Source organism: Rhinoraja longicauda, chromosome 6 (genome assembly GCF_053455715.1).
Source record: "Rhinoraja longicauda isolate Sanriku21f chromosome 6, sRhiLon1.1, whole genome shotgun sequence".
Classification (NCBI taxonomy): Eukaryota; Metazoa; Chordata; class Chondrichthyes; order Rajiformes; family Arhynchobatidae; genus Rhinoraja; species Rhinoraja longicauda.
The window spans coordinates 66,381,627-66,408,682 of NC_135958.1; the positions used below are offsets into that span (position 1 = coordinate 66,381,627).

The 27,056-nt window shown below is 46.9% G+C and overlaps 2 protein-coding genes across 2 annotated transcripts in view; one reads left to right on the forward strand and one right to left on the reverse strand.

The window, feature by feature from the left end:
- The first annotated feature begins 231 nt into the window (after nucleotides 1–231).
- Nucleotides 232–13,998, forward strand: LOC144594742 (proton channel OTOP3-like). Its single transcript, XM_078401585.1, has 7 exons — nucleotides 232–604; nucleotides 4,952–5,088; nucleotides 6,378–6,436; nucleotides 7,632–7,762; nucleotides 8,602–8,670; nucleotides 10,533–11,455; nucleotides 13,828–13,998. Exons 1-7 carry the CDS (start codon nucleotides 232–234, stop codon nucleotides 13,996–13,998), a joined length of 1,863 nt encoding a protein of 620 aa, XP_078257711.1.
- Nucleotides 13,999–16,188: 2,190 nt separating this feature from the next.
- hid1a (HID1 domain containing a) overlaps nucleotides 16,189–27,056 on the reverse strand; it is a 50,901-nt gene continuing 40,033 nt past the window's right edge. Inside the window, exons 17-20 of the mRNA XM_078401192.1 lie at nucleotides 26,270–26,353; nucleotides 23,644–23,735; nucleotides 22,685–22,843; nucleotides 16,189–19,908 (exon numbers count right to left, since the gene is read on the reverse strand). Of these exons, the coding sequence (XP_078257318.1) occupies nucleotides 19,845–19,908; nucleotides 22,685–22,843; nucleotides 23,644–23,735; nucleotides 26,270–26,353 (399 nt within the window). The 3' untranslated portion in view covers nucleotides 16,189–19,844. The remainder of the gene's footprint in view (nucleotides 19,909–22,684; nucleotides 22,844–23,643; nucleotides 23,736–26,269; nucleotides 26,354–27,056) is intronic.

Below are 27,056 nucleotides of genomic sequence, written 5' to 3' on the forward strand. Positions count from 1 at the left end.
GGAAAGGCCCCTGGGCGGTGACTCTCCTCCGGTCCTGAGCCGGCCGGCCCGGGGTGGGCATGGGTTCGGGGGAACGGGGTAAGCGTGCAAGACGTGCAAGAGGCCGCTCTGCCGGGGGAGCGGCGACTCTCTCCCGCGATCGGCTGCGAAGTCCGGGGGTCGGGAGAGGAGGAATCTGGGGACTGATGTGAGCGGGTTTGTTTCAGGCGCCAGGGAGGCTGGTCCGGGAGGATGGAGGAGGCGGACAAGGTGGAGGCGAGCGGGCCGGAGAAACTGCCGCTGGAGGGTGCGGGAGCGGCCAGCGCCGAGGATCCCAGTGCCGAGGGTGCCAGTGCCGAGGGTCCCAGTGCCGAGGGTCCCAGTGAGGGGCCAGGGGAGAAACGCGGGCAGCTGCTGTCCGGTCTCCTGGCTGTGAACATCCTCTTCCTAGGAGCTGCTCTGGTCCTCAGCTCCATCTTCAACCAAGCGGCCGTGCCGGGCACCAACGTGCTGCTCCTGCTCATGGCCCTGAGCGCTCTGGCCGTGGGCTGGATGACCTTCCACAGGATGGCCGCCCGCACCGTCCTTCACCGAGACCTGCACGCCGGTGCCATCTGGCTCAGAGGTCAGTGGTGTATCCATCCACAACAGCCAACACGGCCCTTCGGCCCACCGCGTCCTTTCTGCTCGCCTACACTAATCCCATTTGCCTGAACTAGCTGCTTATCCTGCTTTCATTTCCCCGTTTAAATCTTTGTCTAAATGCCTCTCAATCTTAGTGGTTGTATCTGATTCCAGCACCTCCTCTGGAAGCGAGTCCAGATGCCAACCGCTGTCTGTTCAAACACAATACTTACCCTCATATTTCGCCTGGGCAGCTTGCAGCCCAGCGGTATGAACATCGACTTCTCCAACTTTAGATAGTTCCTCTGTCCCTCTCTTCTCCTCCCCCTCCCCAGATCTCCATCTATCTTCCAGTCTCCACCTATATCCTTCCTTTGTCCCGCCCCCCTGACATCAGTCTGAAGAAGGGTCTCGACCCGAAACGTCACCCATTCCTTCTCTCCCGAGATGCTGCCTGACCTGCTGAGTTACTCCAGCATTTTGTGAATAAAATACTTACCCCTCAGATCCCCTTTAAAACTCCGCCCTCTCACATTAAACCCGTGCCCTCTTGTTTTTGACACCCGTACACGGGGAGTGGGGATTCTGATTATCGATCTTAACTGTACCTCTCATAATGTTATATTGTCACCCCCGCCCCCCCCCCCCCCCCCCCGCCATCTTCGCACCAGGAAAAGTAAGCCCAGCCCATGTGATCTCTCCCCAAAGTAAAGTCATTCAATGCAGGCATCCCGGTGAATCTCATCTGCTCGGCTCCCTCTCTCTCTCCATCACAACCACACCCTTCCTGCAGCCTTTACTCTGTGCATGGGGAGTTCCTTCAATTAATTGATTATCAATAAGCCACGGCATTGAGGGGCTCTGGTTGAGGAGGATCTGTCCACCTCGCATCCTATGGGGATGAGGGAGAGTGAATGCTCCCTCTCCTGCTCTGTTCTCGCCAACCTGCTCTCTCCATTCCAACGTTCCGCCTTTTCCTTCCCCCCTCCAGTTCTCCCACTGTCCTGTCTCCCAGTTTGTTCCCCACTTCCCATCCATCCGTTTACCCAGCGGGGTTGCCCTACCTTTGTCAAGGTGTGACCTGGGCAGAGGAGTGAAGACCTGAGCTACGGTAACAAGACCATGGGGTTATTTGCTTCAAAAGACCCAGCGTGAGCTCTGGAGGGAATGGGATTGTTTCAAGCCATGTGCCCTTTGTAAGAACCGTTGTGCGGCACAGTGGCGCAGCGGTGGAGATGCTGCCTAACAGCGCCATAGACCCGGGTCCGATCCAAACTTCGGGTGCAGTCTGCACGCTTTCCCCGTGACGGCGTGGGTTTTCTCCGGTTGCTCCGGTTTACTACAAAGACCAACAGGTTTGTAGGGCAATTGGCTTTGGTAGAATTGTAAATTGTCCCTAGTATGTGTAGCATTGCGTTAATGTGCGGGACCCGGTGGGCCGAAGGGCCTGTTTCCGCGCTGTATCTCTAAACTAAATTAAACTAAAACGAAACTGAGAACGAGAGAAAGCAGAAAAAAAAAGATCTGTCTTCCCCGGTTCTGATAAATGATCTTCACGGTGAAACATTGGCTGGTCCTCTCCACTAACCACTATTTGAAGTTGTTTTTGTTCCAATGAAACAATTTTAATTTCCTTTTTATTCCGAGAGGCTGATTGGCTGCGTCCGGATTGGGATGGTTGTTGCAGGCACTAAGATGGTAGTTTGTTCAGGAGTAGTCTTCATCTTTGTCCTGTCCTCAAGTCCGAATGAGTGGCTGTGCTGGCTTGCAAAGATGCACTCAATGCCTGTCCTCAACCAGTAACTCGGTAACCTGTGGAAGGTGATCAATCTCGTTTTTCAGAAAACGGGGCTTCCCCTCCTCCATTATAGATGAGGCTCTCACTAGGGTCTCTTCTACATCCCGCAGCTCCGCTCTTGCTCCCCCTCCCCCCACTCGCAACAAGGACAGGATCCCCCTCGTTCTCACCTTCCACCCCACCAGCCAGCGGATCCAACATATCATCCACCAACATTTCCGTCACCTACAACAGGACCCCACCACTGGCCATATCTTCCCATCCCCTCTCTGCGTTCCGCAGAGACCGTTCCCTCCGCAACTCCCTGGTCCACTCGTCCCTTCCTACCCAAACCACCCTAACCCCGGGCACTTTCCCTTGCAACCGCACGAGATGCAACACCTGTCCCTTTACCTCCCCCCTCAACTCCATCAAAGGACCCAAACAGTCTTTCCAGGTGAGACAGAGGTTCACCTGCACCTCCTCCAACCTCATCTATTGCATCCGCTGCTCTAGATGTCAACTTATTTATATTGGCGAAACCAAGCGCAGGCTCGGCGATCGCTTCGCTGAACACCTGCGCTCAGTCCGCATTAACGCAACTGATCTCCTGGTGGCCCAGCACTTTAACTCCCCCTCCCTTTCCCAGTCTGACCTCTCTGTCATGGGCCTCCTCCAGTGCCATAGTGAGGCCCGCCGGAAATTGGAGGAGCAGCACCTCATATTTCGCCTGGGCAGTTTGCGGCCCGGTGGTATGAACGTCGACTTCTCCAACTTCAGATAGCTCCTCTGTCCCTCCCTTCCCCTCCTCCTTCCCAGATCTCCCTCTATCTTCCTGTCTCCACCTATATCCTTCCTTTGTCCCACCCCCGACATCAGTCTGAAGAAGGGTCTCGACCCGAAACGTCACCCATTCCTTCTCTCCCGAGATGCTGCCTGACCTGCTGAGTTACTCCAGCATTTTGTGAATAGATCAATCTCTGGCTCTCTCCGTTTAGCCCGAACGTTTATTTCTACTTCCAACGCACAACCTGGGCTATTACTCCCAGCGAGCGTCCACTGCTGGAGGCGCCAGCTTCAAATGAGCCGTGGAACTGAAATCCGTTGGTCCTCCAGTCGATGCAAAAGATCTCGTGGTGAGGTCGGAAGAGAAGAGCGGTCTGGGCAAAATCATCAACACTTGTTATTGTTTGACTCGATGCGATTTGTGGGACTTGGATGAAGGGATTAAAAGTACCATTAGCAAATTTGCAGATGATACAAAGCTAGGTGGCAGTGTGAACTGTGAGGAAGATGCTATGAGGTTGCAGGGTGACTTGGACAGGTTGTGTGAGTGGGCGGATGCATGGCAGATGCAGTTTAATGTGGATAAGTGTGAGGTTATCCACTTTGGTGGTACCAATAGGAAGGCAGATTATTATCTGAATGGTGTCAAGTTAGGAACAGGAGACGTACAACGAGATCTGGGTGTCCTAGTGCATCAGTCACTGAAAGGAAGCATGCAGGTACAACAGGCAGTGAAGAAAGCCAATGGAATGTTGGCCTTCATAACAAGAGGAGTTGAGTATAGGAGCAAAGAGGTCCTTCTGCAGTTGTACAGGGCCCTAGTGAGACCGCACCTGGAGTACTGTGTGCAGTTTTGGTCTCCAAATTTGAGGAAGGATATTCTTGCTATTGAGGGCGTGCAGCGTAGGTTTACTAGGTTAATTCCCGGAATGGCGGGACTGTCACATGTTGAAAGACTAGAGCGACTAGGCTTGTATACACTGGAATTTAGAAGGATGAGAGGAGATCTTATCGAAACGTATTAGATTATTAAGGGGTTGGACACGTTAGAGGCAGGAAACATGTTCCCAATGTTGGGGGAGTCCAGAACCAGGGGCCACAGTTTAAGAATAAGGGGTAGGCCATTTAGAACTGAGATGAGGAAAAACATTTTCAGTCAGAGAGTTGTGAATCTGTGGAATTCTCTGCCTCCGAAGGCAGTGGAGGCCAATTCTCTGAATGCATTCAAGAGAGAGCTGGATAGAGCTCTTAAGGATAGCGGAGTCAGGGGGGATGGGGAGAAGGCAGGAACGGGGTACTGATTGAGAATGATCAGCCATGATCACATTGAATGGCCGAAGGGCCGAATGGCCTCCGCCTGCACCTATTGTCTATTGTCTATCTTATTTTGCCCAAATTGGCAGCTGCAGTTCAATAATTCAAAGAGGCTGTATCAGCTGTTCAATGACATAGTGAGGGTATGAAGATTGAAGATAAACAAATCAAACCTCTCGACCCATCTGTCCAATGGAAAACCAACCTGAACAATATAGTTTCCTTTCAATCACACAGTCAGCAGTCCATCAATTAAATGGCTTCCTCAGGAGGAAATATTTGGATCTCACTCATATTCACTTTGTGAGCAGAATATTCTGCTTGCCTAACTATATGCTATGTTATCACTGGTTCTCTCCCCCACACAGCTGCCTGACCTGCTGAATGCTTCAGCATTTTCTGATTTTGTTTTTGATTTGTAGCATCTTCCGCTTTGCTCCAAATAACGTCATGTTCTGTGTTTGACTTCAGGGGCGGTGCTGCTGTTTGGAGTCTGTACTGTTCTGCTTGATGCTTTCAAGGTGGGATACTACCTTCAGAACAAAGGAGGTGCCAGCACTGTGAAGGTTGTTTACCCCATTGTAGAGGCGATCTTCATCAGCACTCAGGTGAGACCTCTGGCACTTCAGTCATTGTAATACTTCCAGTTATATAGAGTCTTACAGAATAGAAATAGGCCCTTTGGTCCAACAAGCCCACTCCGACAAAGATGCCCTATCTACACGTCCATCTGCCTGTGTATGGCCCATATCCTTTTTACACCTTTCCTATTGATGTTCCTGTCCAAATGTCTTTTAAATGTAGTGACAGTACCTGACTCAACTAACTCCTGTGGCAGCTCGTTCCATATACGTACCACCCTTTCTATGACAAAGTTGCCCTTCAGGTTCCTATTAAATCTTTCTTCTCTCTCCTCTTAAACTTTTGACCTCTGGTTCTTGATTCCCCTAAGCTGAGTAAAGTAGTCTGTGCATTTACTCTAAATATTTCCCTCATGAACTTATCCACCTCTATAACATAACCCCTCATCCTCATGCACTCTAAGGAATCAAATCCGAGCCTGCTTAACCTCTCCCTATAACCCAGGCCCTCGAGTCCTGGCAACATACTTGTAAATATACCTCTATCAAGTCGCCCCTTAACATCCAACACTCCAGAGAGAAAAAAAAGTTTGTCCAACCACCTCATAATCCAGGCAGCATTCCGTGGAGACACAATTGTCTGACTAATGACCAGCATTCATTGCCCATCCCAGATGGCCCAGAACTGGGAGACCTGTGGGCTGCTTTGGGGGCTGGCTGAGAGTCAACCACATTGCCGCGACTGAAGTCAAGCAGAGGCCAGGCAGGGCAAGGATACCCAATCTCTTCTAAACATACCTGAATAACTAGAAGGGGGTTTAATGTGAACATTATAACTCACTGCCGTCTCCTGATGTTCCCAACCCCTGAAACACCCGAGTGCCAAGAGAGTGAATACACCAGCCCTGAGTGTGAATCCAATTCAATAATCTGACGATGTTCTCACCAATGTCTGAGTGGACACATTCTAGGTGGGAGCGAGCCCACAACCTTGTGATCCATTCGCTGGGACGCCAGGTGCACATTCCATCTCAGTCCAAAGGGGGCACCATCCTCGGCACAGAGAAGATGTGCACACATGGCAGTAAAGTAAAGGTTCGTTTTCTGCCCCCCCCCAAGACAACTAATCTCAATCCCATCTCTCTTATCATCCAATTCAGCACCTCTGTGTAAAGCAGGAATCTGAAGCTTGCCACAGTCATGGAAAGATCAGGGTCAATCTTGAGAAGTTAAAGAAAAAATTATCAATTTGTTCAATGTGACTCTAAAGGTCGACTGGGAATATGAACTTTTCAATTATCTCTTATTGCTTTCAGACATTCTTGTTATGGTTTCACTCAAGAGACTGCCTCCACGTGCACCGACATGCCACTAGGTAGGTCGGAACAACTTGTCATTGATGATTAATATTTCAAGGGAAGACAGGCAGTCCAAGCAGGTTAACATAGACCTGGGCCTGGAGCAGTGCAATACTTCCTCTGAGTTTATCTAGGTTCAACTAGTGATGCTAAGCATTGGTTAATAACTGTCACTTGCAGATAATTCCTTTCATGACAGTTGTTATACAATGTATACAATGCAGCTCAGGAACAGACCCTTCAGCCAATAAAGTTCATGTCGTTTTCCACGAGTAGTAGTTCTACTCAATAACCAAAGTCTGTAGTCTCTTTTTCGTTCTGGTTTATTTTCACCCACATGTTTAGACCGTAATGTTGTATCCTTATCGTTTTGATGTGTTTATGCTTTATTCTTAATTGTTAACTGTATGTTTGTGTTGTCATTTTTGAGCGGAGCACCAAGGCACATTCCTTGTATATGCACATACTTGGCCAATAAACTTATTCATTCATTCACTCATTCATGTCGAACTCAATGCCAAGTTAATCTCCTCTGCCTCTTAAATTCCATTTTTGTATTGCTTCAACTACCCGAAGCAGTGTGTTCCAGGCACCCACCCTTTGCTAGATCCTACCTAGATCTGAAATCTCTTCTCTTGCCTCTCTTAACAACCTGGATAGATCTCCAGACCTGGGGATTTATCCACTTTAATATTTTTCATGAGATCCAAAATCATCTCCTTTTTGATCTCAAATTATTCCCAGAATATTAGCTGTACATCATCCACATCTTCTGAATCCATGCAAAAGTTCTTGAATGTATCACCAGGTTCCCAGGGGAGGATTCCCTCTTCACTCTGGGACTTCAGTCCTTGGCCACCAATATCCATTCAAGGTCATCTACAGTGAACTACACCTAGTTTAGAAGGTATCAAACTAAAAAGTATTGAATTAAAATCAATTGTCAGTAACATATTAACATGCATGGGATTGGGTTTTGGAAGCTTGTACACAGCTTTGTTACAGTAAAGTACACTTCTACCATTTTTCTGTAAGTGCCCATATGAACTTTCTGCCATCTGATGCAAGTGTTGGTGAGATTACCTGACAATCCCAGGTATTCATGCACCATTCTGCAGTGCTCTCAGCCTTCAGCTAACAAAAGGTTGCAGGTGCCTTTGTAAATTCTTACAATGTGTACAGTCTCTGTCTTGCCTTCCCTCTCCTGCCTAGGTGTGGACTGATGCTGACCTTGGCCACCAACCTAGTAATGTGGATGACTGCAGTCACCGACGACTCTGTTCACAAGGAATTAGAGGTTGAACAGCGGGCCATGCTCAATGGGAGCAGCTCACAGCTCAGAGGTACCAAATCATGTTGCAAGGCAGCACCTTTCCCTATGTACACCCACCCCTTCCTTCACAGCTTGGGTTTTATTGCAGAAAAGCGCAAATAATCTTCCGCTTACTTATTATGTTACCCAGTCGGGAGCTCATGTGAAAGGTGCAGATTTTAAATCCCAATGCTCTGTTTCAGGGGGGATGATGAAAAGAGTTGCTTCAGTTCATGTCTTCACTCCATAGTTCACAGTGACACAGGCACTGAATCTGGATTCACACTCTGAAGGCAGTTATGTAAGGCCTTCACACCTCTAGAAAGCCTCAAAGTTTCTTACATCTGACAAAGTAAAACTGCAGATATTGGAACTGCTCAGTAGGTTTCAGGTTGTGGTTTACACGAAAGGACACAGTGCTGCAGTAACTCAGCGGGTCTGGCAGCATCTCTGGAAAACATGGATTGGTGACATTTCTGGGTCAGTACCCCTCTTTAGACTGGGCCCCGACTTGAAACACCACCTATCTATGTTCTCCAGAGATGCTGCCTGACCTGCTGAGTTACTCCGGCACTTTGTGTCTTTTGATGTTTAAGATTGGTGGTCTAGCAGGATAGTCTGATATAAAGTGGAAAAGACTATCATTGAGTTCAGTGTGGAGTCCCAAGGGTTGTAGTGTGCTTAGTCAAGATGTGGTGCAGCTGCTTGATCATACAGTGGGCTTGTTCAGGCAGAGTGAGGCGCCAGAGACCCATAGGTTAGACTCGGAGTGGAATTGATAATTAAAGTTCCGGACCACAGCAAGCTCAGAGTACTCACCCCAGTGTAGAGCAAGATCACCAGCAACTCTGACGGCTGTTTACCAACCAGGCTACATTGTCAATAAACACCAGCCCAGCTGCCAGTCAAAAGCATTTGCCTTCTACTATGGCCGGGAATGTATCGCTTTGATGATACTAATGAGAAGACTGTGTTTCTGTGTGTGGGAAGACCAGGATCAAGTGTAACCAAGATTGTACTAGTTGGAATTAATCAGCAGGTAGGCACGGGCCAGTGTACAAGACGGGCCAGTGTACAAGACGGGCCAGTGTACAAGACGGGCCAGTGTACGGGACGGGCCAGTGTACGGGACGGGCCAGTGTACATGGGACGGGCCAGTGTACATGGGACGGGTCAGTGTACGGGACGGGCCAGTGTACAAGATGGGCCAGTGTACGGGACGGGCCAGTGTACAAGACGGGCCAGTGTACGGGACGGGCCAGTGTACGGGGCGGGCCAGTGTACGGGGCGGGCCAGTGTACGGGACGGGCCAGTGTACAAGACGGGCCAGTGTACGGGACGGGCCGGTGTACGGGACGGGCTGGTGTATGGGACGGGCCGGTGTACGGGACGGGCCGGTGTACGGGACGGGGCAAGTGTACATGGGACGGGTCAGTGTAGAAGACGGGCCAGTGTACGGGACGGGCAGTGTACGGGACAGGCCAGTGTACGGGACGGGCAAGTGTACATGGGACGGGTCAGTGTACAAGACGGGCCAGTGTACAGGACGGGCAGTGTACGGGACGGGCCAGTGTACGGGAACGGCCAGTGTACAAGACGGGTCAGTGTACAAGACGGGTCAGTGTACAAGACGGGTCAGTGTACAAGACGGGCCAGTGTACGGGACGAGCCAGTGTACGGGACGGGCCAGTGTACAAGACGGGCCAGTGTACAAGACGGGTCAGTGTACAAGACGGGCCAGTGTACGGGACGAGCCAGTGTACGGGACGGGCAAGTGTACATGGGACGGGTCAGTGTACAAGACGGGCCAGTGTACGGGATGGACCAGTGTACGGGATGGGTCAGTGTACGGGACAATGCGCACGGGATGATGCAAAAAAATTCAGCAGTATCACAAGCATATGGATTGACAGATACACAAAACCAAATATAGATAAATTAAACGCAAAATTCTAAAATAATGTTGACTGCAATTGGAAAAAAACAAAAGTCCGGACTAACGCAAGAAGTGGGCTGTTGCGTTCTGTTGCCGAGGAAGGGTTGGGGTGAACCTGATGATTGGAGAAAAGTAGCTGTTCCTGAACTTGTCTGTGTGGGACTTCAGCATCTGTGCATCCTACCCGACAGTAGCAGTGAGAGGAGAGCATGGCCCGGATGACGGGGTCCTTGATGATAGGTGCCGCCTTCTTGAGGCAGCGTCTCATATAGATGCTTTCAATGGAGGAGAGGGGTGTGCCTGTGATAGAACCAGGCTGACTTCACCACTCTTTGCATCTTGCGTTCCTGTGTGTTGGAAATGCTGTACTAGGCCAAGATGCAACCAGTCATGATATTTCCAACAGTGTTTCTCTAAAGGTTGGTAATCGTGATATGCCAAATCTCTATAAACTGAAGAAAATAGAGGTATTGCAAACCTACTTCACTATTGCATCTGTATGCTGGGGTCAGGACAGGTCATCTGAGATATTAATGCCTGGGAATGGGGTGCTAACTCTCTCCACCACGGTCTCCCGATTTCCCCTTTCTGAAGTTAATAATCGCTTCCCTGATCTTGTTGACATTAAGCGAGATGTTGTGGCGCCACTGAGCCAGTTCTATCACACTGCTCCTACCAACTCATAACCACCAATGGTTCTGTCAACCACAGTGGACTGATCAGTGTATGGATCACCGCATGGGACAGATCGAGTGTGCGCATCAGTGAACGGGACGGGTCTGTGTTTTTGCTTCGCATTGTCTTTGCATGATGAAAGTAATAACAACATTTCATAATGCTCGGCACATGCACTTTGTCTCTGCAGGTAACAAGAATATCTCGGATTTCCAGTGCCAGGGGGAGCTCTGCACCATTTTTCAGAGGGGCATTGTTATCATGTACCCCTTTTCCATAGAGTATTGCCTCATTTCCTCTACTATGCTCTACATCGTGTGGACCAACGTCGGAAGGACCATCAACCACCATGGAGCACATACAAGCCACAGGTTCAGAGGTTACGGGCTTGTTCTGGGACCTCTGCTAGGTGCAGTGGCGATAACCATCGGTTTGTTTATCTTCATCCTGTATCAGATTGAGGTTTCCGGGGATCCCACGCAGCCCACCCCCTTCATCCAGTTCTACAGTTTCCACATCGTCTTGCTCTCCATCATGTCTCTCTGCTCTCTGTCTGCATTAGCTGTCCACAGGTGGGAAGAGAGAGAGGTCGACTGCAGGGAGAACCCAAGCCGTAGCCTGGACGTGGTTTTGCTGCAGGTCGCTGCGCTCGGACAGCTGTGCATCTCGTACTTCTCCATCGTGGCCATTGTGTCCACCCATCCCTTGCGGTCCATGGATCTCCTCAACCTTGTCTACTCCTTATTCATAATCATCGAACACGTGCTACAAAACCTCTTCATCATTGAGGGCTTGCACCGACAGAGCGCTCCGGAGGAGCTTTGCTTAAGCTTTGTCGGGGCTTGTGGTAAAGATTCCACCATCAACCTTCAGAACCTCAAGGAGCAAGAATCTCTGTCCTCAGGAATGTTCCAAGAACCCACGGAAGCAACTGTAAATGAACAGGCGGATGTGTCTGCTGAGCAGAATGACACAGATGACCCACCAGATGGCTCATCTGACATAAACTACAGAAAACTCTCTCCCCCAGCTCCACAATTCACCAACACGCTCAACTGGAAGCGAAAATTCCTGAAGGATATCTCGATGTTTATGATCATGTCCAACCTTATCGTAAGTTAGTCTGATCTCCTGTCCTCATTTCTGGCATGCTCCCCATAGGTTCCCCTTTAAGTGCTGCCTTTAACTGGTCTCCTGACTGTGCGTAAAAATCCAGTTGCATTACTTTGAAGGGAATGGCTCCCTCAACAGTCTTGGCCAGCACTTACCCCTGTTTAGATCAGAAGGGTTCTGACCCGGTACATCATCTATCCATGTTCCAGGGATGCTGTCGGACCTGCTGAGTTAGTCCAGCATTTTGTGCCCTTCTTTAGCCAAATCATTTTACTTTCCACTAAAGAAAATTATATATATGAAGATAAAACTGGGCGTTGAAATAAGTATCACCATATTCTCACAGGCGAAGTTAAAACCAACGTCCTGGTGTTTATGGGATTGTTCTGTGCACAAAGTGACTTCCGAGTTTACCTCCAAAGCACAGTAACCATATTCTAGTGCCATCCACCTGAAGTTGTGAAATGCAAGTTCTATCCACATGTGCCCAATGGCACAGGGGTGCAGCATTATAGAGCTGCTTCCTCACAGCAGAAAGACCTGGGTTCGATCGTGACCTTGGGTGCCGACTGTGTGAAGTTTATACATTCTATTTGTGACTGCATGGGCTTCCTCTGGGTGCTTGGGTTTCCTCCCACATCTCAAAGATGAGTGGGTTTGTCTCTGCAAAAATGATGTCAAATGTGTAGGGAGTGGATGAGAATTTGGGATAACATAGAACCAATGTGATCGGGTGATCGATGGTCCGATGAAGGGTCACCACCCGAAACGTCGCCTATCCATTTTCTCCAGAGGTGCTGCCTGACCCTCTGTTATTCCAGCATTTGTGTCTATGTTTGATCGATGGTCAGTGTGGACTCAGTGGGCCGAAGGGCCTGTTTTCATGCTACCTCTTTCAAGCAATCAAATTGCTGTGAGATGTGAATTAGGGAATCGGTCTACCCACACAGTCAAGTCCATCCAGCCATTGCCTAACCCAATCAATTTATATAGACAGCTTCTGCCACATGGGATCTTAAATGTAATATCTGATTTTATTAACGTCACTGGACTCAATTCAATTTATCACTTATGTTCCATGTCTTTTGGCTAAGTCTGTAATTGCATTTTTGAATGTTTTAGAACGTGGAACGGTATAGCACAAGAACAGACCCTCAGCCCACAATGTCTGTGTTGGCCATGATATCAAATTGCACCACTCTTCTTCGTGCACATGATCCATATCCCACCTTTCCCTGCACAATCATCTGTCTATTTAAAAGCCTCTTAAACATCACTATTATACCTGATTCCACCCCGACTGCTGGCAGCACATTCCAGGCACCTAATACTCTTGTGTAAAAAAAACCCTGCCCTGTGCATATCCTTTAATCTGTCCCCCAATGACTTGAAAGCTATGCCCACTAGTATATGCCATTTCCATCCTCTGAAAAATGTTCTGACTGTCCACCCTATCCATGCCTGTGCTATATTTCTATCAGGTCTTCCCTCAGCCTCCGATTCTCAAATGTTCTAATTAACCTGCAATCCTGGTAACAGAGAAACATTGAAAATAGGTGCAGTAGGCCATTCGGCCAGCACTGCAATTCAATATGACCATGGCAGATCATCTAAAATCAGTACCCCGTTCCTGATGTTTCCCCATATCCCTTGATTCCTTTAGCCCTAAGAGCTAAATCTAACTCTCTCTTGAAAACAATCTTTCAACTCTTGTAACATCTTTCAACCAGTACAGCCTGGTATAGATTCATTGTAAATTTCCATCTATGGGTGCCCCGCCAAATGTAACAGAAGCAGTCACAATGTGGCCTGGACACAGAGCAAATTTCTCTCTATCACCCCACGGCACGAAATGAAATAAGCTGCATTGTTCTCAAACATCATCCGACTGAATCATCATTATAAAGCCAGCATGCATTGAACAGTTACTTTTACGCTGTGCCATCATACATTCCCTGATCACACAATCTCAACTTACAGTCTTGATTACACTGTCTTGATCCAATGGCGGCACGGTGGCGCAGCGGTAGAGTTGCTGCCTTACAGCGAGTTACAGCGCCGGAGACCCGGGTTCGACCCTACTGTACGGAGTTTGTAAGTTCCCCCCGTGACCTGCGAGGGGTTTCTCCGAGATCTTCGGTTTCCTCCCACACTCCAAAGAGTGGCTTAGGTAAACGTAAAAATTGTCCTTAGTGTTAATATGCGGGGATCGCTGGTCGGCCCAGATTCCGCTGTATCTCTAAACTAAAGTGCTTAGCTTGTGCACATTCAGTTTTACTGCAACAATCAGACTTTGCTCATTTGCCCTGACTGGCATTAGCCGACCCAGGTCACACAACAGGCTGAGTAACATTATTTCATTTCCTCTGCAGTTATGGATTATGCCAGCATTTGGAGCGCAGCCCCAATTTGAGAATGGATTGGAGAAACGGTTCTACGGGTTTTCTGTCTGGTTTGCCATTCTAAACTTTGGACTACCATTGGGAATCTTTTATCGGATGCATTCTGCTGGCAGTCTCCTGGAAATCTACCTCTCCGCCTGATTTCTATGACTTTGCGGGATGACCAGTTACTGAAGAGAAACTTAACACCTGGAGCCTATTCTCTCCTGGTGGAAACTGCACGACTTTCTGGTTGCCCATTCACCATCCAACTGCCCACATTTTATCACCTAAAAGTCATTGCTGTTTCCCTTTCTTCACCTCAGACGCAAACTGTTGCTTGATTCTTCAATCTTTATTATTGAAGAGTAAATCTAATTTCCACAAATACGTCATGTCCATTTTTGGAAATAAACTAATTCTTCAGCCTTGAAGAATTGATCACTGTCTGATTCCTCAACAGAGAAGATTGCTGCCTGATTCCTCACTGAAGAATAGACCAGTCTGGCTCCTCACCAGAGTGAATTGCTGCATGATCCCTCACTACTGAGTATACCTCTACCTGATTCCTCACCAGAGTAAGTCACCGTTGGATTCCACAGCACAGTAAATCGTTGCATTCCTCGCTGGAGTCGATCACTATCTGTAGATTGGTTATTTCCTACAAACTAATTGTAGCGCTTGTTAGTAGTTGCTCCGCCTAATATGCGATATATATTACCAAGAGCTTGCTTACGTAGGGCAGTTGGAGTAGCTGTTAGTCACTGTGAAGTCTTGCAGATCTATGCTGTAAGTGGACTGTAATAAATGTGTGTTGCATTACGACGTGTGTACGACTCCACTCATTACACTCTCCAATTCCTCACTGGAGTAGAGCACTAACTGATCCTTCATTGCAGTAAATCTCTACCGGGTTCTTCACAGGAGTGGATCAGGCTGATTCCTCGCTGTTCAGTGAAAAGACGATCACTTTCTGTAAGCTGCAGTGACCTTATATCTTGATCCCCTTAATAGCAAAAAAATACTGTACCTTTAATGTACTCAGCGACCGAAATGGTCTTCTTGGGGGGGGGGGGGGGGAAGAGTTCTAAAGGTTACACATTGATGAACGTTTCCCTTCTCTCTGTCCACAATAGTCGATCCCTTGGCAGTCTTATTCCTGGTCCAGACACTGGAGTCTGGGGAAACATCACCCTTGCATCTGTCTGCTGAACCTAATGATATCACCTCTACTTCCCCAAAGTCTTCCTGGTTTTATCAGTTTAAACTAAATGCCTTGCTGAAATACATAGAAAACATCTACAACTCTGCCCTCATCAACCTTTTTCATCACATCTTCAAAGAACCAGATTTGTGAGACATGATCTCCCACGTGGAGGATGGAATTGATGAATGTGGTGGGTGGAACACGAGTTCAACTAATAGTCTGAAGAATGGGCCATCTTTTGCTTGCCCGTGATTTAACATCTTACACAGTGCACAGTCAAACAGGCAGCTTGGAAAGGAAGTGAATTTCTGGTCTGAGAACCAGATTAATGACCTGAATATCATTGAGCCACTTAACATTATGCTGTACAGCAATTATCTCCCATACAATATCATAATAAAGTTTATGACTGAAGACCAATTGTACAAACTGTGGCTTGGTTCACACCACCATATTCTGCAGATATTAGCTGTCACATCAACGACAGAACAGTAGCTTCACCGACCATAGAGCACTCTTGGGCAAACTAAATTCACAGAAGGCCTTTGTTTTATTTTACTATCACTGGACTGATCATTTCGTAATGCAACAGTAATTGTTAAGAGTGGCAATGAACAAAGTGAATTATGAAGTGTACATATACTTTGCTGAAAGTGCCTATTTAGTGCTTGGGGTGGGAGGGAAATACAGTTTTATGGGTCCAATACGCACTGATTCTTATAAATAAGGCACAATGCCGTTAAGATTTTGCCTAATGTTTGACAAATTAGTATGTAAAAATGAATGAGAAAAATAGGCATATCAGCAACACTGACCAAGAAAAACCTTGAATAATATTGCAAAAGCAATCTGGAGAGTTGGCTCAATTGTCAGATAGAAGGGCGAGACCGCTGCCACATTGTGGTTTCAGGATGTTGAACAGATCTAGGATAAGATGCAGCCCAGCCCTCTGTCTAATTGGTGCCTCCCCCCTCTGCCAGCAGTTCTGGATTTCAACGAAGACAGGACAGAAAAGAAAAGAACGTGTCGAAAAATTGGGAGTGTGGGTCAGCCCAAGTGGCATGTCCTTCAGACCGGTCGGTGGCAGTGGCAATAAATGTCAATGTACTGAGCACACATCAAGCCAGGGGAACTCTTTGGCTCCATTGCACTCACAGAAGAATTTATTGTTTTAAACATTACCAAGTTTGCAAACGATTCACATAAAGAGAACAGATATCACCACTTAGAGACAATATAAATAAGACTGTAACCAGGCAAACAAAAATAGACAGAGATAGATCAATATTGGGTCCTTAAAGAGAAAAGTAATTCTATAAGCAAGTAAATTCAATGTGGTTACCTGTAGAGAACCCTTCCCCTTTAAGATTCCTGACATTACAATAACAAAGTACTTTCTAAAGTGCTATCACATCATTAGGCCCAGACTCAGATAACTCAGTAGTTTTAAATACAAAGACACACACAGCACAGTTTAAAGTTCATGTGCAATGTATGAACTAATTCCCAAGTAGAAACATAATAAAATCATTTAAATCGTAGTGTGATAATGGATGTTAATGTTAGTGAATGGAGCACTTTCCATTTCAGACAGCCAGAGTCTGCATTTAAACTTCCCAGTTTGTAGGAAGGAACTGCAGATGCTGGCTTACACTGAAGATAGACACAAAAAGCAGGAGTAACTCAGCATGTTAGGCAGCATCTCTGGAGAAAAGGAATAGGTGACGTTTTGGATCGAGAGGGATCGATTCTTTTTCTCCAGAGATGCTGCCTGACTCACTGAGTTACTCCAGCTTTTTGTGTTCTCAAACTTCCCAGGGCAGGGACAGATGGGTTAGACAGAGTGGAGTTCCCTCCGCACTGTGCCATCACAGTCCCAGGGCACGGGTTACACAGTGAAGCTCCCTCTACTCTCCTCAATCACACGCTCCCGGGACTGGGACACCCTCAAGGTGCTGTGCAGCAGCGATTATGTACACCCAGTGTGTGGCCCAATTACTGAACATAAATCAGAACCAGTTCCTTGCCTCACCAGCTGAGGATCACGCCCAGGAGACAGCATAAACTAGTACTGAGACTAAGGACCTTCCAACCATGTACTATCCAGCTCCCGCTGGGCAGGCACATAGCTGGATGGAACAGTTCCTGCAACAGTACACCAAAAACTACATTTAGATAATCCAAATGTTTTGTGAAAGAGTAAACTGGGACTGGAGTGGTTTCAATAAATGCAGTGGTTTCAATAAATGCATTTCAGAACAGTCTCATCATTTCTGTTAACATTGTAGTTAGTGTTTGTCCATTTCACATGGAGCAACAGGATACAGCATTGAAATTAAGCGGCAGTGTCATCACTTGGATCTCACTCACGGAGAAACAGTTTAAATATGTAACATCATCGTTGGTAATAAACCAAACAGAAAATTGAGAGACTTTTTCGCAAAAGATGCGACGCTGAAAGTCTGTTGAGGGATAGACAACAATATCATTCAAAAGGAAGGAAACAGCTGTAACACAACAGGGAAAATGCACGTGAAATGTGTAGGAAGATAGGCACAAAATGCTGGAGTAATTCAGCGAGACAGGCAGCATCACTGGAGAGAAGGAATGGGTGACGTTTCAGGTCGAGACCAATCTGAAGAAGTTGTCCAGAGATGCTGCCTGTTACTCCAGTATTTTGTGTCTATCTTCAGGGTATAAAACAAGACCACACAGCCAAGGTTCAATGGTTTGAGTGGGCTCTGTCTGTGAGGAACTATTCCACATCCACTTGAGCTATGAAAACATCCAACGTGTTCCTTTCAGAAACAAGAAATTGCAGATGCTGGTTTACAAAACAAAGAAACATCGCTGGAATAACTAAGCAGGTCAGGCAGCATCACTGGAGAACATGGATAGGTGACATTTCAAGTCAGAACCCTTCTTCAGACTGATTATGGGGTGGGGGGCACAAAGCTGGAAGAGAGGAGGGACGGGACAAAGCCTGGCAAGTAATATGTGGATACAAGTGAGGGGGGTTTTGATGGGCAGATGGTTGGACAAAGGCCAGGGATGAAAAGACAGAAGGTGTGAGACAAAAAGATTGAACAGTTGAAAATTATGAATCTAGAGGAAGGAATATAGGTGGAAGGCAAGGGGGAGGGAATTTGTGCAAGGTGGGGCACATGGTAAAGGGGAAGAAAGGGGGCGTGAGGAAAGAAAGGGAGGAGGGGGGGTTAGCAGTTACCTAAAATTGGAGAATTAAATGTTCATAACATTGGGTTATCAGCCACCCAAGTGAAATAGGAGATGCTGTTCCTCTAGTTTGCGTGTGGCCGCACTCTGGCAATGAAGGAGGGAGGAGACCCAGGACAGAAAATTAATTTTGAGAATGGGAAGAGGAGTTAAAATAGTTAGCAATCAGGAGATCTGGCAGGCCTTGGTGGACCGAGCACAATGGTGAAGGATCTACCGATAACAGCAAGGGGGAAACCACGTTTACCAAAGAAAGGATATCTCAGATGTCTTAGAATGGAAAGGGGAGATAGGTATCAGAGCTAGTCCAAGTGAATTTGAGGGCAACGAGATCTGCAGAGGTGCAGGAGGCAGCACCGATGTAGTCATCGACCTGGCGGGGAGAGTTGGCGAATGGTGCCAGTGTGTGCCTGAAACATGGACTGGCCAAGGGGGGATAGGATGGAATCAAGGGGGAGGTGAAATGTTGGGGGAGTGGGTGCAATGGAGAAGGTGATGCAATGGGGGTGGTAAGTGGGCAGGGAGCGGTTTGCATCGGGGGAGGTGACGTGTAGGGAAAGGGGTGTGTCAGGAAGGTGGTGCATTGGCCTCCAGCTTCAAGCCCTTCAAACCTTCTTCAAACAGGGAGGTCACCATTACACTGAATGTACACCCTGCAGCAGCAGATCTCCACTGTTCACAGCCGCTGACCATGCAATGCACCAGGCATTGCCTTTGCCCTTTCAATGGTTGGGCACAGAAATGTGAGGAGAGCCCCTGGTGGTGTGGAGTTGGTGGGGTTTTCATCTCACAGTTCAGGGCCACCGATCAGCCACTAGTAACATGAGCTTCAAGGCTAATTGAAACAAAGGACAATGCAGCAGCACACTCCAATCTCACTCCTGACATCGGGAAGAAGGTATAGTAGTCTGAAAACAGTGACTTCCAGGTTCAGGAGCAGCTTCTTCCCACCAACCATCAGGCTATTGAGCACTGCAAAGTCCAAACAAACTTTGAACCGTCTTGGTTGCGCTCGGGACTTTGAGCGTTGTTTTGTTTTGCACTATGTTGTTTTTTTAATTTATAGAACTTTTACTTTTTTATGCTGTCTATTAAGTACTGTTTACAAACCTGTTGTGCTGCTGCAAATAAGAATGCAGTTGTTTCATTTCGATACATCTGACAATTAAACTCCCTGACTTTTGACATTGAATTGCTGCCATTCATGAACTGTAGTGGCAAAACTATTGTCCAGGGAGAACTGTGACCAAGAAAGGGCAATGGCAGGCGAGGACCCAGCTTGGTCACTCGCACGGTGCTGCACGGGGCTGCCCAGTGCTGTTGGACTACCGTTCGTGTGGAGAGGGGGTAACACAGGCTGGGGGGCTGTCTTGGGCTGGTGGCATCTCTGGTCAGTGATGGAGCAGGGATCCGCCCACACTGATCCAGCACACAGTTAGCATCAGCAGCAAACATGAAAAGTAGGAACAAATAGTGTAGGTAAAGAAGGCAGAAACCAGCCAGTGGATTGAGAATTAAAATGAAAAGATATTTGGCCAAAATATTTGCACAAATCCAGTTTGGTTCCTTAAACCCGCTGAATTTCAAAGAGCTTTACGTCCGTGTCATACCAGATGGGTGGGTCGACATTCCTGTGGGAACAAAGAGACAGAAAGGTCAGTGTGACACTCACATGTTCACTGCTCACATCCTGAAGGCACAAAGAAATAGCAATAGCTTACATTAACAAAGTAAATGCCCCAAAGACCGTAAGAAAATCTTGAGGCATCTAAAAAGACAGGTATTCCAAAATGAAGGGTGGGTTAAGCAGCATTTTCCAAAGGAGAGGCAAGGTCAGGGAGGTTGTGATGGAACTGTGTGTAATAGTTGAAGCACTTGTTAGGGTTCTGGTCACCACATGGTGGGAAAGATGTGATTATGCTGGACCATGTGCAGAGGAGATTCAACAGGACATAGCAGGGACTGGAAAATGGCATTGTTGCAGAAAGAGCAGAGGAGGCTACAGGGAGACTCCATTTAAGTTTGGCATTATGTTATCCATCGTTAGCATAAATAGGAAGGATCACTATGCCTCTGACCACCGGGTGGCGCCAGCAATGGCTACCTCGCCAACAGTCTGTCTGTCCCTTCCTTCTTTGTTGTCTCATAGTATGTGTTAAATGTATGTTTTAGTGTTCTTTAGCTTGTTTTATGTGGGGAGGGGGGGGGTGTTGAGGGAAACTTTTTTTTAATCTCTTACCTCATCGGAGATGCGATTTTTTTCCGTATCGTATCTCCATCCGCACTGCGGCCTAACATCGAGGAGTTGGCGGCCTCTGCTGGAGAACGACTTCGGGAGCTCCAACCGAGAGAGCCTGCGGACTTACCATCGTGGAGTTCGCGATCCCTTTGCCAGGAATTGACCACTGAGCTCCAACCAGGGGAGCCTGCAGACTTTAACATCGCAGAGCTTGCAGTCCCTGGTTAGAGACTGACTTTGGGAGCTCCAACCGCCCCGACGCAGAGGTTCGATCGCCCCAACGCGGGAACTTCGACCGCCGGCTGTAGGAGCATCGATTGTCCCCCAACCGCAGGAGAATAAGGAGGAAAACGACTGGACTTTATTGCCTTCCACCACAGTGAGGAATCCGCTGTGGTGGATGTTTATGTTAACTTTTATGTAGTTGTGTATTTATTCACACAATGCTGGAGTAACTCAGCAAGTCAGGCAGCATCTCAGGAGAGAAGGAATGGGTGACGTTTCGGGTCGAGACCCTTCTTCAGACGGTCTGAAGAAGGGTCTCGACCCGAAACGTCACCCATTCCTTCTCTCCTGAGATGCTGCCTGACCTGCTGAGTTACTCCAGCATTGTGTGAATAAATACCTTCGATTTGTACCAGCATCTGCAGTTATTTTCTTACACTTTATGTAGTTGTGTGTCTTGTTGCTTTTTTTTAAAATATGGCTATATGATAATTCGAATATCACTGTACCTTAATTGGTACACGTGACAATAAAAGACCTTTGAAACCTTTGGCAGAAGGACCAAACTCAGAAGGGGAAGAAGAGCAGAGATTTAATGTCATCAGTTTAGTTGTAGAAAGATCAAAGGGGAGATGAGGAGAGGTTTTCCTCCCAGAAGTACTGGTGCCTGGTATCCCCTTCCAAAGAGTGGGAGAGACAGAGACTTTCACCCCATTCTCACAGCACTGAGGGTGCACCTGGGCTGCGAGGCATTCGGCTGGAGAGCTCCTCCATTACCAGCACACAGTTGGGCCAAATGGCCTCATATGATTCTATTCAATGAGACAGGAAGAGGGGTTTGGGAGCAGATTGCACTGGACACAATGACTTCGGTCAGTTTCTACTTGGACACTGCACAGATTCCAGGTCCTGATCACGGCAAAATCAGCTGATAACCTCCCCCCACCAGACATGAGCAAGGCGTTTACACAGACTGCCACACTGGAGGCTTGGGATTGTCAGCTTACAGGAACATCTGAAGATACTGATAGGTTGATGCTAGAACATAGAAACATACAACAAAGGAATAAGCAAAACTGTAACGTCTGTAACAAAAATGATGCCAAGTTAACCTAATCACCTCCATGTTTCATATCAGTGATCCATAATACACATGATCCATATCCCTCCATTCCCTGCATATCCATGTTCCCATCTCCAGATCCCTTAAAAGCCACTGTCATATCTGCATCCACTGCTGTGTGTAAAAAACCTGTCCTGCACATCTCCTTCAAACTTTCCCCCTTTCACCTTGTTTAACTCCATCATCACACCACACATCACACTAGAGATTGTTCACTCCACAACACACTGTCAAGTGCTCACAGCACAAGTAAAGATCTGCCCGAGCCGGCTGCCTGCCCCTTGTACGGGGCTACGTCCAGACCCGGGTGGCACTAGAGAGGGACTACACGCTGCCCACGGGCACCCTGATGGATTTCCAGGACCGCTGGGCACCACGGGGGGTGGAATGTATCCTTGACAAGGATTGTAACATAGTTGTTTAATACTGAGTATATTTGATATTTAAGAATATTTGTTTTACTTTGACCTATGGTGGTGGGTTTGTTGGTCTTCTTTGTATTGTACATATTATTCTCGTAACAATTGATTACATTTATTTTTGGGCAAAAAAACAGTAAGGAACTGCTCACACCACTGTAGAGCCTACTCACTCATCACACTGTAGAGATTGTCGACACATCATCATTCTATTGAGACTGTTCAAACCACAACGCACTGCAGGGATTGTCCACACCTTATCATGCTGCAGAGATTGTTCACTCCGTAACAATAGACACTGTAGAGCGCTCACAGCACATGCAAAGATTGCTCACTACAGTCGAGAGTGCACACAACGCTCTCTAGCAACCACTCACACTGCACAGCAAGGGACTGCTTACCTCAGGTAAATGACACCCCACATGTATGTACGGAACCACATTGCCGTGCCCGAGTTGGCCTGGTATTTGCGAATGAGGATCGGATGTGGCACTGGGAGTAATCCTACCAGCGTGCCGTGTTGCAGGAACTTCAGGATCTCCGATTCATCCGTCAGACCTCTGCATTCAACAGAAACAGGCTGCAGGTTAGATGCCATCCACAGGTTTACAGCAGGGTTAACCGTCCTGCCCCACCCCGGTTCTATACCCAGTCTTTTATAATTACAATTGAAAATATTTTTTTTATAAAAGTGATTTTCTGACAAAAGCAGATTGAATGATATGATATGATATGATATATGATATGAATGCAGATTTTGTTGCACCGAGTGATTCATGGTGCTGCTTGACCTGAAGGTGTCGGTGCCTGCTGGGTACCAGGTCAGGCTCACATGGGCCTTTTGCAGGCAAGTCCTGCCACTGTTCGGGTATGAATGATGGAGGACTGGACGATCTGCTGTGTCAGTCCAATCCTCTCAGAGGGCTCTCTGCAGGAAGCTCTGCTGGTGAACAGAATCAACACTATACCCCTCGTGACTTGTAAGGTACCCTCACTGAGGATTCCGAGACTGCTCTGCGGAGCATGAGCTTGCATAGACAAGCAATCCTGGTTGTAGCAGCTGGGGTCCTGTCCTCAACTTGCGGAGAGCAGTTATTTAATCAGCTCCTTCTCTGCCTATCATGCAATGTATTCACACTGCACTCAAGTTTCCCAGCAGTAAGCTTTCCAATATTTCACCACAAGTTTGTCAGTGCCATTAGCAAGATAACATAACATTAGCAGCAACATCCAGGCATCAATTGAAATGACCAGCTGGCACTCGCTGGAAGAAACACCCTGGTGCCAGCACTCCTCCAGCAGCAATTCTCTGAGAACTACCATGAGCTGCTGGCTGACGACAGTCCGTGTGAGTGCTTACTTGTCAATGCAGATCTTCTCCACTTGTGGAACCAGAACCTGCAGCAGGCGCATGATTGTTTGTAGGGGGAGCTTTGTTTTCCATGATATCACCTGCGGGTCAAACGTCACACAGTAAGAGCAGGGTTAGTCCCATGCAAAGCCAGCCATGCACAAACAATGGAAACACAGCCAACCCCAAGCCCCTGCTGTCAGTCCAATGGCTGCACTCCAGGGCAGTCCGTCAACATCAAGGCCAATGCTATCGTGTTTGTTAGCAACCAAAGCGGGAAGTTCAGCATTGCTTGTGTCATAGTGCACCCGTTCCCACTCAGACACCATCTGGATCATACATCTTCAGGGGATGGTGGAAGAGATTCGCCAGCCTAAACAGCACAAAATAAGATTACAATGGCAGGAAAACCCCCTCCACTCTTTCCCACCACATTCCTCTGCTCTAAAATTAGTCGTAAAACAGAATTCAATTCAACAGAGGATCATTGGGAGTCCTAAAATCGGAGTCACATAGCACAGATCTGGCCCATTGTCCCTGCCAGCCACTAATTCTGGCACAGAATTGGATTGACTCTCCTGTGCTGCTGGGTTCCATTCTTTGGAGTCAAGAGAGTTAAGAGTGTTTAATTGTCCTATGTACTGACAATAGACCATGTACTGTCAATAGAACAATGACATTCTTTCTTGCAGCAGCATAATAGGTCTGTGAACACAATGCATATAATACAATAACATATACAGCAATAAACAAAAAAATTAAATAAACCATTGACCACAATACACAAGATAGTGTTTTGTGGCGTTAGGGAAGAAGTTATTCCTGAACCTGGTAGTCACAGTTTTCCAACTCTATCTTCTTCATGGTTTTCAGACTCCTATATCTTCCTGATGGCAGGAGTAAATTGAGAGTGTGGCGAGGGTGTTGTGGGTCTTTGATGATGCTGGCTGCCTGCACAGCCCAGCCCAGCCCAGCCCAACTGTGCGCACAGCAATTTCTGTTGGCCTCTGTCCTTGTCACTGATTGCATTGATGAGGACATGGGATTCAGCCTGCATTGACTACTGACTCTCCCACGGCCCCAGGCAATAAGCAGCGTTACAATGGTTCTGAAATCTTGAGCTCCCAGAGAGGATTAGATTGCCTACTAAGTTATGTGGCCTTTACTGTATCTGAACATTATCCGTCTAATTGATAGGCTAATATACTTGTCAAGGATGTGTTGCAACAAAAAACACAAACAACCCCAGTCACATATAAACCAAGTCAATTATTAACAAGGTATGCTGGCCACACATCACTTCATAATGGAAAGTTAAAGCCTGGCACAAATTGCAAGCACAAACAAAACAGCCACATTTCCTCATGAAGCCTCTCCCCATGTTCTTTGCCAAGCATTTCCTAGTCATTTCCCCCTCCTCACTAGACTCCAGATTTACTGGGACCTTGCTCCACAGAGCCAATGTAATTGCTACCCAGAATAGTCAGATGCAAGGTGATCTTAAATAATGATAATTAGCAGATCTTTTCTGTGACAAAACATGATCACTGAAAAGGTTACGGCTTAGAAGAAAGCTATTTTCTCAAGAGTTCTTTGCAAGTGTAATCCAGCTAATCTCATTCCTCGGCCTTATCTCTGGAGCCCTGCACCAAACACTTACCGGCTCCATTCTGAATTCTACACTGAATTCACCTCCACATAGACGACTGCCAGCACCTTACAGATCCTAATAGCCTGCTGCATGTATTTATCTATGTCACTTTTGGTTATTTTAAAAATCACCTTCATTCTCTCTCCTGTGGTTCTTGACCCTTCCATTAATGGGAACAGTTTCTCCCTACCTCCCCTATTTATATACTTCTCCAGTCCATCCACATAATTCAAGTTTCTCATCTCTGGAATCATTTTAGAAAATCTCTTCTGCACTATCTTCAAAATCAAATAAGTGTGGCACAGTGTCGCAGCGGTAGAGTTGCTGCCATACAGCACCAGAGACCTGGGTTCGATCCTGACTACGGCTGCTGTCTGTATGGAGTTTGTATGTTCACCCTGTGACAGCATGGGTTTTCTCAGGTTGCTCTGGTTTCCTCCCACACTCCATAGACATAGGTTTGTAGGTGAAAAGGCTACAATAAAATTATAAATTGTTCCGAGGGTGTAGGATAGTGCTAGTGTACGGGGTGATCGCTGGTCAGCGTAGACACGGTGGGCCGATGAGCCTGTTTCCGTGCTGTGTCTCTAAAGTAAATCTTCACATCATTTATACAGCGTGGTGCCCAGAATGAACACCAACTGCGATATATATTTTTTAACCATTTTCTTAAACTGCCCTGTCACTTTTAACAAAACGTAGATGGATCATCCTGGTCATGCATGTCTTTTTGAAATGAATGTTTCATATCTTCCGCCCTTCCTCTTAGTTGGTTCTCTGAGTAAAATAATGAATTCTATATCTGACTCATCCATGAACATTAGAAAAACTGATCAGCGAGCCAGGAAGGTTCTGCTGGGGAGGAGGTCTAGGCTGCAGATCCAGCTCTGAAGAACCAGTGATGAATTTATTTGGAAATAAATCTCCAAGTCCTTGTGTTCTCTTACTTTTTTGAATAAGCACCTGGTGTACACCTGTACTCACCCAGTCAGGGCTTGGTGACCAGTGATTGCTTGTTGAAAGGCTGGATGGCTTTCTTCTCCTCTCAGAGTTGTGCGGAATTGTCTTCTGTTCAGGGGTAAAAAACTGAATAAGAATGTTGAAGAAAAAGACCGGAGCAGACAAAAAGCATCCCAACAATAAAATGGGCAATCTGAACTTAACATGCCTTGTGATAAATAAAAATTATTACTTTCATGAACTGTTATCAAACCCAAATCTCCTGAGTCAGTAACTGAGTTGAAGTGTGAGCAAATCTAACCATCAAAATGATTCCACTCTCTTAATTAATTAAATGAACTCCACAGGCTTTGTTCAGCATTGTGCCGAGCCCGAGATAGGCCAGGTACGCAGTCAATATGCTGGAGTTCATCATGTACCAACAACAACAAATGGAACAGTGCCTGGACACTGCAACACCATATCGAGGGAGTTTGAAATGCTGTATTTGAGCTAAAATGCTCAATCTAAATTCCATCTGCATTCAGGTCCGAATACTCAGTATAGAGCAACCATTAGCACTATCCTGAGTAATATTTAATACTAAACCAACATGCATAAAGAAACAACTTGCTAGGTACTAGCTTGGTTTGTGTATGGGGGCTTGCAGAAATTAATTGCCTCAGGTCCGACATTACCAGATGGTGGGGGAATCCAGAAAATGAAGCTGGGACACGCAGAGACATGTCCAGATGAAAAAAGGTCAATGCTGCAAATAGTTAGCAGATCAGGCATGCCTGAACTCAGCCTCCCAGTAATCCACAATATTTGT

Bases quoted from the DNA above. Each gene is read 5' to 3' on its own strand.
- LOC144594742 (XM_078401585.1), top strand. From the start codon at position 232: ATGGAGGAGGCGGACAAGGTGGAGGCGAGCGGGCCGGAGAAACTGCCG. The intron at 605-4,951 runs GTCAGTGGTGTA...GTTTGACTTCAG, and splicing joins CGGTGCCATCTGGCTCAGAG to GGGCGGTGCTGCTGTTTGGA. The intron at 8,671-10,532 runs GTATCGCTTTGA...TTGTCTCTGCAG, and splicing joins CTTCTACTATGGCCGGGAAT to GTAACAAGAATATCTCGGAT.